Source organism: Castanea sativa, chromosome 5 (assembly GCF_040712315.1).
Source record: "Castanea sativa cultivar Marrone di Chiusa Pesio chromosome 5, ASM4071231v1".
In the NCBI taxonomy this organism is placed as follows: Eukaryota; Viridiplantae; Streptophyta; class Magnoliopsida; order Fagales; family Fagaceae; genus Castanea; species Castanea sativa.
The window spans coordinates 63,973,520-63,989,422 of record NC_134017.1 but is presented as its reverse complement, the minus strand read 5'-3'; the positions used below and the strand labels follow the sequence as shown (position 1 = coordinate 63,989,422).

The 15,903-nt window shown below is 36.0% G+C and overlaps 1 protein-coding gene and 1 pseudogene across 1 annotated transcript; both read right to left on the bottom strand.

The window, feature by feature from the left end:
* Window positions 1–6,505: 6,505 nt before the first annotated feature.
* On the bottom strand, window positions 6,506–8,086 carry LOC142634181 (uncharacterized). The gene is made up of 3 exons (XM_075808475.1): window positions 7,960–8,086; window positions 7,461–7,545; window positions 6,506–7,355 (listed from the first exon to the last, which is right to left on the bottom strand). The coding sequence occupies exons 1-3, from the start codon at window positions 7,972–7,974 to the stop codon at window positions 6,748–6,750; spliced, it is 708 nt and encodes a 235-aa protein (XP_075664590.1). The 5' UTR covers window positions 7,975–8,086; the 3' UTR covers window positions 6,506–6,747.
* Window positions 8,087–14,789: 6,703 nt separating this feature from the next.
* LOC142635601 (putative aspartyl protease At4g16563) lies at window positions 14,790–15,903 on the bottom strand (annotated as a pseudogene).

Below are 15,903 nucleotides of genomic sequence, written 5' to 3'. Positions count from 1 at the left end.
TAAATGACAAACTAAAGATTGCAAATGCTTGGAAATAACAAGGAGTATAGTAAATCAGCCTCCTCGGACATAAGCCAAGAGTTGTTCTTCTATTATCTCTCTCTTTCTTTCTTTTCTTTTTAGGTTACAAAAAGTCCGTCCCCTTTTTTTGTCTTAAATTGCTCTTTAAATACTACTCTTTTGAATGCTTTGTACACGTGTTGCCTCACCTCCCCCTTAGACTAGATATTTCTTTTCTCAGTGCCTTTGAATAGTAACCAGAAGTTTCTCTTCCACTGTTCAGGTGTCACTTCCCCATTAATGCGGCCAGGGTGGTAGATGCAGGGTCTTTAATGTGGAGGTAGCAGCCTTTATCTTTGACATTTCTTCAACACCGGTGCTTCTGGGGCGTTCTAGGGTTCACCCCTTTTAACCATTGGCCTTAACTGTGTCATCCCCTAATCTTCACTATGAAATCCCGAGTTCTTCGGTGTTCATCCGAGGGTAAGTTCACCCTCGGCTGGATCCTCGGATCCTCGGCCTATGGGCCGACCCATAGCACTAACAATTCCTAACCCCAGGGTCAGGTCGGCCTTCCTTAACACGGCCCAAAAGGCCCACGTTCCCACCAGGATCTTTTTGCCCCACACATCACCCATGACACATCAGCACGTTAGCATTTTAATTAATAAAAAAGCTAGGTCAGAAAATAAATAAAAATTTTAAAATAAAAATTAATCTAATTTTTTTTTTTTTACTTTTCATTTTTTTTTTCCGTAAGAACCTAAATGCTCAAGCCCAAAAAATTTCAAAACCAGAAAAATTCACATCTCAGTGGACTTTTGAATCCTTTGATCTTAATTAATTATTTCTTAATCTAAATGAAGAACACACAAGTAAGAAGAGAAAACAAAATCAAAAGCACCCACATCACAATAACCAAAAACCCAGCTTAACATCCCAATTTTCAAAAACTTAACATCAACCATTACCCAGCTCTAAGATCAACCTCACAAAAACTTAACTTGTTCCATTACCCACATCACAAATAACCAAGAATCCAGCAAACCCAAAAGATCTAAAATACCCACAAGAAAAACAAACCAAAAAACTCATCAATCATCAAATCTCAAAGGCCAAAATAACCAAGAATCTAAGCTCCAAATGCCCATCATTGAAAAAAAGCTGCTCCGCCGTGGGCGAGATTCCAAAGAACGTCGAGGATCACCATGAGCTTCTAGTAGACCCATATGCAAACACACACAAACCCAAATGCAAAATCAACAGATTGACGAAGGATGATGGATGAACGGAGCTGGGCTTCGAAGATGGGTGAGTAGGATGATGAATTAGGTCGGTAATGGTGTGTAGGTCGGTGATGATGCGTGAGCTTCGGTGTGATGGTGCTTGAGCTTCGACGATGGTGTATGAGCTTCGGTGGCGGCGGTGAGGAGGATGATGAATAAGTGAGGATGATGGATGAGGAATGATGCGGCCCGACGGAGGCTCTGGCGCTGCACGAATCGGTGTTGATGATTGGGTTTTCTCTGGGGTTTGTTAAGGATTTGTGGTCTGGAATTTATGGATTTTGGTTTGATGATTGGGTTTTGTTTTGTTGGATGATTTAGATGTTTTGTTGTTGATTTGGTTGGGTTTTGATTTACAGGTTTTGGAGATATGTTTGGGATGAAATTCTATGTATTTAGTTGAATTTGTGTTATGAGAAATGTTGGAAAAGAAAATCTTTGAGTACTATGTTCTTCGTTCTTGTGATCTGGGGTTGTGTTTTTGTAATCTGGGTTTAAGATCTTGTTTATACATGTTCTTCAACATGATTTGAATTTTTGTGTTTTTACGTTTTTATTTTTTATTTTTTTGTTTTTTAATTTTGATAAAATTGATAAATTAATTTAAGAGATGTGTCAGGTGATGTGGCAATTTTTTTAATACCAAAATAGATTTTTTAATTATTATTTTACTATGCCGTCAGCCACGTCAGCATTTTCTGTTAGTTGGGTGACGGTAAGGACTAAAATAACACGTGTTAATTGGTTTATGGACTAAAAGTGGTAAAATAAAAATGTAAGGACCAAAATAGAAATAGGGCCAAAATGTAGGAACTAAAAGTGCATTTACACCTTTATTCAATTAATGTTATCTCAATGTCATCACATTCCACTAAAACTTTAGGGCTAGCTTTAGCAGTTTCTCTCTCTCTCTCTCTCTCTCTCTCTCTCTCTCTCTCTCTCTCATACACGCATAGCGATGATAAAATATATTACGAAAGTGACCCTTAAAATCTCTCCATTGGCATTGTTTGGAGACCTTATTAAAGGTTCGCTTGGATACAGCTGAAAACTGAAAATTGAAAACTGAAAACACTGTAGCAAAATAATTTTTAAATGTGTGAATAGTGCCGCGGGTCCCATTTTTAATTAAAAAAAGCTGAAAAGTGCATGAACAGTGCACCACTGTGCGGTTACTGTTCACGCACAATGGTGAACAGTGCGCCATGTCTCCTAGTTGAAATCTGTGCGCAGGAAAAAAAAAAAGATCTGAAACATGAAAATCCTAAACGCAGACGCCAACCTCTCTATCCAAACCCACCCTAAAGGGGAGATATGGAGCATTGATTGTTAACAAAAAAACGCAAGAGAAAACTTTTATTATTAAGCTTTGAGAGTACAAGAATATATCATCATTAAATAACCAATACAACCCAAATGGTGTGTAATGATAGACAATAAACCATAGATTTTTACCCAAATTGTGTGTAATGATAGACAATAAGGGTCCGTTTGGATACAGCTGAAAACTGAAAACTGAAAACACTGTAGCAAAATAATTTTTAAATGGGTGAATAGTGATGCGGATCCCATTTTTAATTAAAAAAAATCTAAAAAGTACATGAACAGTGCACCATTGTGCGGTTACTGTTCACGCACAGTGGTGAACAGTGCACCTGTCCCCTGTTGAAACATGTGCGCAGGGAAGAAAAAAAAAAAAAAAAAGTCTCAAACGTAAACGCAGGACGCAGCCTCCCAATCCAAACCCACCCTAAATCATAGATTTTTACTTCAGTGACGTGTAATGATAGAAGTATTTGTGATTGTAATAGTTATTTTTTATTTTTTGAGAAGATTTGTAACATTTATTTTTCTTGTTAAAAAATAATTGACATGTACTAGTCTACCATGATTTATTGACATTAAGTATAGCTTCACCCTTTCACGCATCAAACTTTAGATTAAGAAATTCACTTCCAAAATGCCCGTAGATGAAACCAAATAATCTTTATTTGACCTCATTTTGTAAGGAGAAATCCATTAAAACTTATTACTTAGGCATGATTGCTTGCCTTTTTGGTCCTAATTGTTAAGCTTTGTGGGTGCAGATGCTTTAATTTGTGATATGCTGATAGCAATCTTGCTGCCTAGTTTAGATCTTAATGAACAAGAATTATATTGTGCTGGATTAGGCTGTCCATGTCTAAGAATGTCCAATATCAAGACCTATTCTCTCTTACTTTTCACTCTTTTTCTCTTTTCTTTCTTTCGCCGGTACTGGTACGTATCCTGAGCTCCTCTCTCTCTCTTTTCTTTTTCCTTTCTTTTTCCTTTCTTCACCTCTTTTGCCTTTCTTCTTTGGTGCTTCTCCTTTCTTTTCCTCTTTTTTTTTTTTTTTCTTTCTTCACCTTTCCTCTCTTCTCTCTCTCTCTCTTCATCTGTGGGTTTGGTGGTAGTGGTTGATTTCGAGTGTGGTTTTGTGGATTTTGGCTATGGTGGTGGTGGTGGTGGTGATTGATTTTGCCATTTTGGTTGTGGGCTGCATTTTGGGTTGAAATCAGGTTGTGGGTTGTGCTTGATAAGATTTTGGCTATGTATATTCATATGGGTTTGTGCTTGATATGGATATGGGTTTGGTGGTTGTGATGGTGGCGCAGTGGTGGTTGTGGGTTGAAGAGGGGGAGAAGAAGAAGAACATAGAGAGACAGAGAAGAAGAGAGGCTGTGGGTTTGGTGGCTTAAAGAGAGACTGAAAAAGAGAGAGAAAATAATAAATAAAAGAATTGTGCTTAGCTATGTTGTGAAAAATAAGAGCATTGATGTGAGTTAAGTTATAAAATAGTGAGTTAAATTAGATAAATTAGTTTTTTCTTGGTGCTAAAATCTAAATTTTTAACACTATTGATGATGGTGCCCTTAGTTTCCTTATTCTGGTTCATAGATATATTTATTTATTTATAATATGTAATTATTTACAGAAATAGTTTAGAATCAATAAGATCATTGATACATTTAAGATATCTTTGTCAATTTTCTCTTTGAAATTTGATAGAAACTAATAATAATCTATAAGACATTGTAGATAGTTTGGTCAGGTGCAATTAGGTCCGTGTATCCATAGAGTATTAGTATCAACTATTCCAAAAAAAATATCATATTTTAGTGGTGCACAATCGGAATAATTGTAGTTGTTGTATTCGAATGGTGAGATCAATGGCAAGCCCACTAGGTTCAGTGATGCAACAATTTAATTGAGAGATCCTCTCTCTCAATTGGTTGTACTTGTGTTTAGTAATTTTTGTTCACGTGCGTCTCATGTTAACGTTAGTCAATATAAACGATGGACTAATAGAAGTGTCAATTTGACACATTTGGGACGTTCGAAGACTAAATTGGCTAAAATAATATTCATTGAAAGAAAAGGTTTGTACCTTACCATGAGAAAAGAAATTGATTGACATCCAACCAATTGCGTGAGATGTATATAAAATTTATTATGTTTAGTGGCTAATATCTTTCGGCCAAAGATTGTGCACCAACTAGCATACTTTGAAATTTGCATACACAGCTATTTAGGGCTGGCCTAACAAATTTGGAAGCCTAAAGTGTTAAATTGGTTTTTTTCTTTATTTTATATATATATATATATATATATATATCAATTATATTCCTATTCTGTATAATAGTTTCAAATGGTAATGTAAATGCAATTCAATATATAAGTTAAATATTTTATAATTCAATGTGTGCCAAAAGTATGTATTTATTAAATTATACAATCAAGAGAAGACAGTTTGAGAAAAAGAATGAGTAAATAGTTTTTAATTTGCCTATAAACCTAAATTTCCAAAATAAATTAGATAAACAATCACTCAAATTTCAATAAAAATCTAATAAGAAACAACCAATTTACAATACAAAAATCTAAATATAGTACTAGTATATTTTAATAACAAATAAATATATGAGAAGAAAAGTCTAATCAGAAAAAAGATGAGAAGAAAACTTACCTGGACAATACACTTGCTTTTGTAGACTTTTGCTTTTAACCATACACGTGTGGAGCATTGGAGCCTTGGAGGTAATAATATATCTATTTGGACGGATCAGTTGAAAGTTGAGAGTCTTGAGACATTGGAGAGAGATAAAATATCAAAGAGTCACCTGGACTGATGGTGTTGCAACAATGTGGTGGCATGCAAATAGGTGCCCTTTCTGTGAAGATTTTAGAGGAGAATCATCGTCTTATCTCCTGCTGTTGCAGCGCCGCTTGCTCTATAGTAAGACCTAGAATGAAAATTAGAATTTTTTTTTCTTTCTTTTGTTTGTTGGGTGAACATCTAATTATTTAAAGTTTTTGATATATACATTTATCACTAGAGTAAAATGAAAGTTGAAAGTAATTTAAGACTTACTTACTTACACAATATTTTCACAACTTTTTTATAACAAATTACCTTTTTGTTCATTTATAATAGAAAATAACATTATGCTACCTAGAATTTGTTATGAAAATGAAGGTCTATTGTAAAATTATTATAAAAATGGTGCGTAAATAGCATTTTTCATATATTTATCCGTGATTTGGGGGCAAAAGCATATCTAGTTCTTGAAAATTGTTAAATTGGTCCGAACAACTCATATATTAATATATCTACTCATTTTTTTTCAAAAATTTGGTGGGGGGAGGCCAGCGCCCCCTTCGTCCCGACGTGGCTCCTTCACTCAGCAATTATATTCATTAATTATCATATCAAAATTTTATATAATAAAATTTATAGTGTTTTTAATATTTTTTTATTTAATTTTTTTTAATACAAAATATACATATGTGAAACTCTTTTAGAAACTTGACCCCACCCTCATCTCCTACTTTTAACATTTTTTGTCGAAGGGTGCCTAGGCGGCCTAATGCCTAGGAGCCAGCAGCAATCATCTATGACCCTTCACAGGAAGAACTCATTAAAATTAATTAACACGGGAAATCAAAAGTAGGCATTACACATTGGAGAGGGAATGATTGATAGTAGTTTTTTAGTGGGTTTGCTAAAGTTTTTTTAGTAATGTTGTTTACATTTTTTTGAAATATGTATAAGTGAAAATGTGTATGAAAATGCGTATAATATTATTTAGATCTGTTTAATAGGATAGTTTAAATAATATTATTTGTAGTTTTTTGAAATATGTGTAAGTGAAAATATAAATATGTGTGAAAATGTTGTTAAAATACTGTACCAAACAAACACTAAAAAGAACAACCATTTGTCCCCAACCGCATTTATTAAACAACCCATTTACACATCTGATTAATCATCTTCTTTTAATTCGGACGGACCATTAAAAATAAAAATAAAAAATAAAAAACCAGCCGGACCATGTGATAACAGAGGCAACTAGAACATTTTTTTATTTATTTTCGCAAGTAGGCAACTAGAACATGATCACCGGCCATTATCATCTTGCATGCATGCGGACTCTAAAAACTACATAATGGTGCATCCAGAGGAAGTTTCTTCACATCGCCCAACATAAGTATAACAACTCCCATACCCGCCACCATAACTATCATAAATGGGCCTTCCATAACATGGGGTTGGCCTACCAGGGCCATAATGGCATGGTCCCCCATCACGACCCTCAGAGCATTCCGTACAACACGTCCTAAACACACCCGGATAAGCCGGCACAGGTACAGGAACAGGCAGTGGAACATGAGGCCATGGCCTAGTACAATAATCATAAAGGCATGGCCCCCCAACACGACCCTCACTGCATTCCGTACAACAAGTCCTCCGCCGTACAGGAGGCTTTGGAACAGGAGGCTTTGGAACGGGTTCAACAGCAACAGGAGGTTCAACCGGTGGTGGGTTCTCAGCAGATGCTGGTGGCGGTTTCTTCTTCTCAGGCTCTGGCTTCTTCTCAGGCTTCTTCTGAGGCTCTGGCTTCTTCTCAGGCTCTTTGATGATCTCAATGCACTGAATGGTATCACCACCCTTGCGAATTATCTTTTGCTTTACCTTTTCAGGACAGCAACATACCACTTTTATTACCACATAGTTTTCCTTCTCGTTGTATACCTGGTCTCGTATTTCTCTTGTCCACAACACATATATGTATAACAACTCAGATTTCTTTTTTAGCCACATAACAGCATATGTATAGAAAACAATCGCCTACTTAAGAAAGAGGGACTCACGAGGGAATTTACAGAGCACTTTCTTGATCTTCTTGCGGCAGCGAGGGCATTGAAGGTCGACCTTGATCCGCATATATGTTGTTTTCTATAATATATAGTAGAGAAATTGTGAGCATGCTATCCATATTTAAGCAAAAAAAAAAGAAAAAAGAATAGAAAAAGCCAAAGAGCAATTATGAGCCAAATTAGAAACTTGGAGATTTTGCAGACAGAAGAATTAGAACAAACAGTATCAAGTTCTGACATGAAAAATTAATGATTGTGCGTGTGAATGAAGTGCGAATTTATTAATCTACTCTGATACTCTCTTCAGCTGCAATTGAGTGAGATCCCAGTCTAACAAGTGAAAATTTTAAATAAGATGTAAGGTGGACACAGGTAATTGAATCCATGACCTTTTATTTTGGTACAGTATTATATTAACGCTTTTTTTAAAAAATTAAAATATTAAAGCATGATAAATATATTCATTTAATCTAACGTTACAAAACTGACAAACCTTTTCCTCCGTCATGGCTCGATGGCTTTGAATTCAGATCTCACATTGAGAAATCAAATACAAGACTTCAAGAATAAGGCGGCCACGAGAGTTAGTGAACACAATGAGTACATATTTATCATGCCAAACCACACCTTTTTTTTTTTTTACTTAAAACAATAAAAGAAGATTTAAAACGTCATATGTCGTACGTCTTGAGCCAATGGTAAACGTCATATGTCTACGTCTAGCCCAATGGGATGTAAACATGTGGGGAGTTTTAATTGAATATTATGGTCCGCCATAAAGTCTAGAGTCTGGACCCATTATTGTTATTTTATTTGCAAGCTGTGGTTTTACCTTGAATTATGTTCTAGACACCACTTTTAAGTATAATTTTGTGTCACAATTTGTTATATAGTGAGTTGTAATTAATAAAAGTGTGTCTTTACATAGCCAACTAACATGTTTTTACTAATCATAACTCACTATATAACGAGTTGTAATATAAAATTATGTTAAAAGTTGTATCATTAGCATGGAAAATTCTTAGGTAGTCCCGGAGTATAGTAAAATGGTGCTCCTTCCTCTCACATTCATGGTGGACCTCACTATGAATTTAATGAGCAGACCCCACTATGAATGTGAGAGAAAAAAATACCATTTTCTGTGCTCTGAGAGTATCTAAGAATTACTCCACTAGCATAATTCTTTTACCTCTGTTTGTGAATGCTGACTCTACAGTTATCATTTACGTGTGCTCACCTTGATTGACCCACCTCACGTTTCTCCAACCTTCCTACATTATTAGGGAAACATTATTAGTTTCGTCATTGTCAGGGGGTAGCTATGAATTTACACTTGGGGGGCCGGTTTGTTATAATTTTTTTTAGAATCTCCGCAACAAAAATTGTTGTGTTAATACAATAATCATAATTCAAATATTTATTGAATTTAGAATTATCAATTTTGATATATCATCATTCTTAACAATTATTTAGTTTACTATAGATATATACAAAAATTTTCACTATTATTTTAAAAACTATCAACCCATCATTATTTGTAATATTGAAATTTCTTATATTTTACAAATTTTTAATGAATTATTTAGCACCTAATTTCAAACCAAAAAAAAAAATCAACTTAAAAAAATGATGACATAGAGAGATAAAATATATTATAATATAGCAATACAAAAATTGAAGAACAAAATCTTGATAAATAAAACATATTCATTAAACTAATTAAAAAGGCAAAAACTCATATGGTCAGATTCATATCATAACAAAACAAAAAAACAAAACCATATGACCATTATCATATGTATAAAAAAAAAAAACTTAAATCTAAATGCCTATATGCTTGAGTTTATTTGGTTGTGTTGAGAAGTGAGTTAACGTATTGACTTGAGAGAAAACAGTGTATAGCTAACAGCAATAGGGAGAAATACTAAAGGTAGCTTCTTGAGATTGAGAAGTACTAAATGTAAGTTTTGTTTGAAAAAGTGACTAAATGATGCTCTTTTGAAATAGTTGTTATTATCCATTGGGTATGCAACGAATCATTTGGACAATTGGGGGGCTAGCAAGTATATTATTTGAGGATTTGTGAACTTTGAGTCATATATTTATTGGACTATGTTCAGATCTTAGGAATAATTGGGAGGGCTTGTCATATTTTTTGAGGGGGCCATTGCCTATTACTTCTTTGTTGGACCAGACCTATAGCCTAAAATTACCATAATAGTAGAAGAAAATTAAAATTTTCACATGTTAGACATTAGCATACAGTCTCTCAAATAGTATATGCTAATATATTTTAGCATCAAAGTACCAAAACCTCCCGTTACCCGATTTTCTTATTGTAAAAAAATTTACAATTGTGCTATAGTATCATCATAAATTTATGATACTGTAGCAACATTGTAAACGATTATATTATATTATATTCTCAAAATATTTGCCTTTTTTTCCTCTCTCCTCAGTCTTATCTCCTCTCTCTTTCATTCTCTTTGTCTCTCGTCTTGTTCTCTTATTTTGTTCTCTACTCTCTTCAAAGCCACCATAGTTGGACCACGGTCACTAAGCAAGCCGGATCGTTGCTCTCTCTCTCTCATGACCACCACTCACAGTGGTGGCTTGGTTGTTCTCTCCAACCCCAAAACTCTCTCTCCTCTCTTCAAAGCCACCATGGTTGGACCCACCATCACCAAGCCAAGCCGAAGTCACTCACCATTCCTCGATGATTGCGTCATTCTCAAATCCAGATTGGTTCTCTGCTCCCTTACCAGCGCCGCCGATCTTGGGTATTTGTTGTGTTTGTGGGTGAAGATTGTGTGGCTTCGTAGTGGATTAGCAGTGGTTTAATCAGTTGTATTATTATTTTCCTATGGGTTTGATTCTTGGATGGGTTTTGGTCCCGTGTGGTAGGTGTTTGGCTTGGTGGCAGTGGGTTTATGGTGGAGATTGTGGTGGAGGTCGGAGATTGGTGGTGGAGATTACAGTGGGTTTAATCTGTTGTAATTTTTTTTTTCTATGGATATGATTCTTGGATGGGTTTTGGTTCCATGTGGTAGGGGTTGTGATTTTGCACGTGGTGGTGGGTTTTGGTCCCGGTGTGGTAGGTGTTTGGCTTGGTAGTAGTGGTTTGTGTTGTGCTTGGATTGGTGGTGGTGGTAGTGGGTTGCTGCGACTTAAATAATGCTCCAAAGTGCAGGATTTTCGTGAAGTAATAACTCGGTAAGTCTGAGGCCGAATCCACAGGGAAAAGGGAATTGATTAGCAAACCACAAGACAATAAAACTAAAATAATAAAGTTTAATTGAAGAGATTTTTGATGGTTTAGTGAAAGTAATTTAAATTGAGAGAAAATAACAATATATTAAGGCACTAAGGTTTAGAGATCCACACACAACACATCTATTGATAGTCTAAACAATATTTATTTTATAACTCAACTAAAATTCATACAAAGGATGATCTTAGTCGGATGATTTAACAATAAAAACTTAAGAATTAATTATCTAAGATAGTTTCATGAAATTGATTGATTTTAGGCAAAAAAAAACTAGTGAATTAGTTCGCAGAGAATACTAAGCATTTAACGTACCTGGAGTCTACGATAAATCAAAGAATTATGTAGAGCTAAACACTTTTCTAGATGAGTAAAACAATCAAAAACATTAAAATATAAACATTAAAATCAATAAATAATTGTTAAGACCATACCAATAAACGGTTGGGTTTCACCCTTTGCCTTAGCAAAGCTTCTAGCAAGCCATAACACAAATAAAACTCTAAAAACCATAAAGAAACTTTAAGAAATCTAAATTATGTTGTACGGCAGCTCTCCTTAAATTTTTCCCTAAAGAGCCTTTAAATAGGTCAAGGAATCCTATTACAAGTTGAATTCCCATTTGGAGAAAATCTCAGGTTTTTAGGCTTCACTTAACCGACGTTTTTGGCCCACTTAACTTCAGAATTCAGACTTTTGGTAAACTACAAAGTTGTAGTCCAAATACTAATTAGTGCGCAAGTTGGAATCCTAATCCGAATTAGACTTGGATTAGGTGCAAATTTCCTTTGATTCCTTACTCCAATTAGACTTGAATTTAATTGGGTTGGCCTTCTTTGACTTCATCATGGCCCTTGTAAAAGTAAGGTCCATTAGCTTTCTTCTTTGCACAAATCCACTTATTTAATTTCATTATCCTACAAAAGATAAATTCATGCATTAAAATTCAATTAAGCACAAAATTAAATATTTAGCATTATTCCAAAACCAGCTATAAAAGACATGAATTAACTCAAAATAAGTATGATAATACTTTCTAATAATGATATAAATATGCAAAATTAAGCTATTATTATGGGTTATGTGGGTAATTTGATAAGTTGATTTGGGTGATTTTGGTATAGATTTTTTGGGTTGATTTGGGTGGTGCAGCAGTAGTAGGGTGGTGGGTTTGGGTGGTGCTTGTATTGTTGATGATGGTGGTGGCAGGTGGTGGTGTTGATGATTGGCAGACGATGGGGTGGTTGGGTTTGAAGGGTGGTTGCGTTGGGTTTTAGTTTGTTCACGGTGGTGAGAGAGAGGTTGAGAGAGGGAGAGGGAGAGAGACAGAAATTAGAGAGAGAGAGGAGAGAGATGGTTTTGAGTTATATATTTTATTGTGTAGATATATTATTTTAATATGTTGTATAAGAAAATAAAAGTTGGGATATTGGATGTGTTGTAAAATAGTATAGTATAATAGATAAAGTAGCATTTGAAATGGTAAAATAGGATATTTTGTAAAAAGCGGGTGTTGATGCTCTTAGCATATAAAAAAAAAAGCATCAGCTATTCTAAAACACACACACACACACACAATTACACTTTAATACACCAAAAATGTACTTGATAAATTATTTAAAATACACACTACATCACATATTTTATTTTTAGGTTACAACACATAAAAATAATCTAAAAAAAACCTCAAGTATATTAAAAAATTAAGAAAACCAAAACCAAAACCAAAAACAAAATAAAATGCAACACCACCATCCATTACCCCCCACAACCCTCCACCACCACCACCAGGAACACCAAGACTGCCACATAACACCTAAATCCAAACCCACCATATTAACATCATAAAATCAAAAACCATCACCCAAAATCATATCTAACCTAGCCACAACACCACCATTGCCACAACTAACAACCACCGCCCAAAATCACCAACATTGCAACTCCTACCCCCTACCAACGCAAGACCCAAAAAAAAAACCTATTGAATCTTATTAGTCAAAATCAAATCAAAAAAGCCAACCCTCCCTCCTTCGTGGCCATCACCATCTAGGCTAAGCTAAGCTCCAACTTAACCAACCCACAAATCGAGAGAGAATGAAGAGAGGGGTATGAGTGAGACAGTGAGCGGAGGGGCAAGACAATGATAAGCAAAGATAGTGAGAGGTTGAAGGTTGGTTAGAGAGAGAGAGAGAGAGAGAGAGATGGCATATTTGGTAAGAGATTTTTAGTAATGTTATTTATATTTTTTAGAAATACGTGTGGATGAAAATATTTGTGAAAATACGTGTAATGTTATTTAAATACTGAAAACTGTTGTTTAAACAACAATAACAAATGGGCCCTAAGCTTTTTATTTTTACAATTTGGGTCCATATCGTTCTACTAGTAGAATGGCACAAATGCACAATCACAAATGCTAAAAAGTTTTAGCATTTGAGACATCTCATGTAGCTTGTTAGAGCATTCTCATCAGGTATTGTATCCCAAATGCCGTTTTCACACGTAAAAACCTACTTTTTGTATTTTAACACACCATTTTACAATATACCATTCATCAGATATTCTATTCTTCCCTTCAACACACTAAAATAATATATACAACATATTAAAATAATCTAAACTAATTCCTACCCATTAAAACCCACCACCCATAGATCACCCCACCACAGCCCACAACCAACAACCACACCACAAGATCAACCACTGACCACCAATATTAGCCACTGCTCCAACCAAAAAAAAAAAAAACACACACACACACACACACAATAACAACACACCACAACCAATATCAGCGACCCCACAAGATCAACCACCAACCACCAATATCAGCCACTACTACAGCAACAACAACAACAACAACAACAACAACAACAACAACAAAAACACCACAACAACAACCACGACGGCCGAGATCTTGAGGAGCGAGGAGGTTGGGCTAATTGGTGGCGGCTAGTGGCGATGTTAAGACTGAGATCGGCAGTGGCGTTGGTGAGACCAAAGGAGTAATCGGCAGCAAGTTCAGAGGGGAGATCAACAGTGAGATTGGAGGCAAGATCGGACGTCGGTGGCAACACGAGGCAGACTTTAGGGGACGCGCAGGGAGGACGGTGGCGGAGGGACGAGCAGGAATGAGTCATAGGTGAATGATCTGGGTTGAGAGGCTGAAAGAGTGAATGAGCAAGATTGGGGAAGAGGAAGAGAGGCTAACATGTCTGATTGGGAGGATCAGTGAAGAGGAAGAGAGGCTGAGAGAGGGACTAATATGGGTCACAGGTGAAAAAAGAGAGAAAAAAGAAGAGAGAGAAAGGTAGAATAAACAAATATTAAAAAATTTTAGCATTTCGGTCTGTACAAGTGTATATTTAGAAGTTTACTGTTCATCTATGCCAAAACTTTTAGCATTTAGAACACCTCATGAGAGAGTTTTTTTGTGTTTGGTGTGCCAAATGCCAAATATTTGGCATTTGGCACACCTGATGGTGATGCTCTTACTTGGTGTTTTTTGAGTGCTAAATGCTAAAAATTTAGCTTTTAGCTAGATGCTAGTGCTTCAATGGGAACCCTACACATGTCCCCAATCTTCATAAGAGTGTTGCATAAGAGCACTCACATAGTACTTGTATAATAGAAAATGTACCACATTTTTCCAACCAAACTCGATATTCATTCACATCAAGTTATGCAAAGTTTTATAAAAATACATAGTTGTTACAGTAACTATGTAAATTTACACTAGTATTATTTATTTGCATTTAGTATTTTATTCTTTCTTTACGTATTTTGATGATGAAAGAAAAAAGTAAATGCTGGTCGTTGTGTGTATATAAAGAGAAATAAATAAAAAATTGATATTTTAATGAAATGTAAGGGAAAAATGCATATACACCCCCTAAACTTTCAACTATTGGCCAAAGATCCCCTCAACTTTTTTATGGGCCAATTTACTCCTTAAACTACTTAAAACTGCCAAATTAATGCTTCAGTTAGTCTCACGTTAAAACACTAATGGAATAAACACATGAGACTCACGTGATTTTTAAAAACAATCTTTAATCACCAAAAGTCCAAAACTCAGCCACCACCGAATTGTAAAGACTTGCTAGCAAGATCGTGAACGTTGTCCCCAAGTCCACCACCGTCCCGCCATTCCCACTCTGGTCAAGTCGTTTCACAATCTCCGATGCCGCAATATTCCTCTTTCCCACAGAGATTCCCTTGAGTCCAACACTGTAAAAGTAAGGGTGACTCGAGTTGTCGAGTAGAGAGGTGTACATAAACTCAACTGAGTCAGACCCATCAATACTCGAGTTGTCTTTCCTTTACTTGTCGTCGTAGCGGCCGAGAATGAGTGGACTCAAACGATGAACTCAATATTGATTAAAAGAGTGGGAGACCAAGCAATAAGAGAATCGGTTACTGAGTTGAGGAGAGACGGTAGCGATTTGGGCTGGCAAAGAAAGCAAGCCAAGGCCGAACCCAGCCACACCAATTGGCTCACCGAGAGTTGTGTGGGCACACCCAAAAGTGAAATTTGGAAGAAGCATAGAAGGAACAGAGGAGGTGGGTACAGATAAACTATCTTTGTAAAGGCGAGCTATTAAGCTTCCATCACCATAGGCGTAGTAGAAAGGTGGGCAAGAGAAAGAGGAACAATCAAAGGTTTCAATATAGTCTAAAGGGCAATGAGAAATGGCGCAGAGATCAGAGGAGAGAGAAGTGTGCGCGGTGGAGCAAGTTAGGGACTTGCATGAAACGGTGGCATTTTTGGAGAGTTTTGGTGGTGGGATTGTGGTGGTGGATTTTCCTTCGCAGAGAATGCATTCAAAAGGGGAACAAGGGAACCAGACGAGGTCGAAGCCAGTGTCCATGTAGAGAGAGATGGGTTATGGAGGGTTGGAGCCAATTGTGAAAGAAAAGGTGTAGTCACTGCCTGGTGAGAGTGGAAGAGAGACTTGTTGTTGTTGCTTTTTGTTGAGTTTTTTGTAGTGGCGGTGGTGGTGGAAGCGCATGGAAAGCGAGTGGAAGTAGATTTGAGGAGGTGGCGGGTACTGTTGAATTGGTTTTTGGAAAGGGAGTGAGTTAGAGGTAATAGCAGAAGTTGCTCTGATAAGGTAACAGATAAGCTTGAGAAACGAGTATGAAACAGAGCAACAAGGAAGCCAT

Excerpts from the sequence above, each read along its gene's own strand:
- LOC142634181 (XM_075808475.1), bottom strand. Across the intron at positions 7,356-7,460 it reads AGTGCTCTGTAAATTCCCTC|AAATACGAGACCAGGTATAC; the intron begins GTGAGTCCCTCT and ends TGTGGACAAGAG.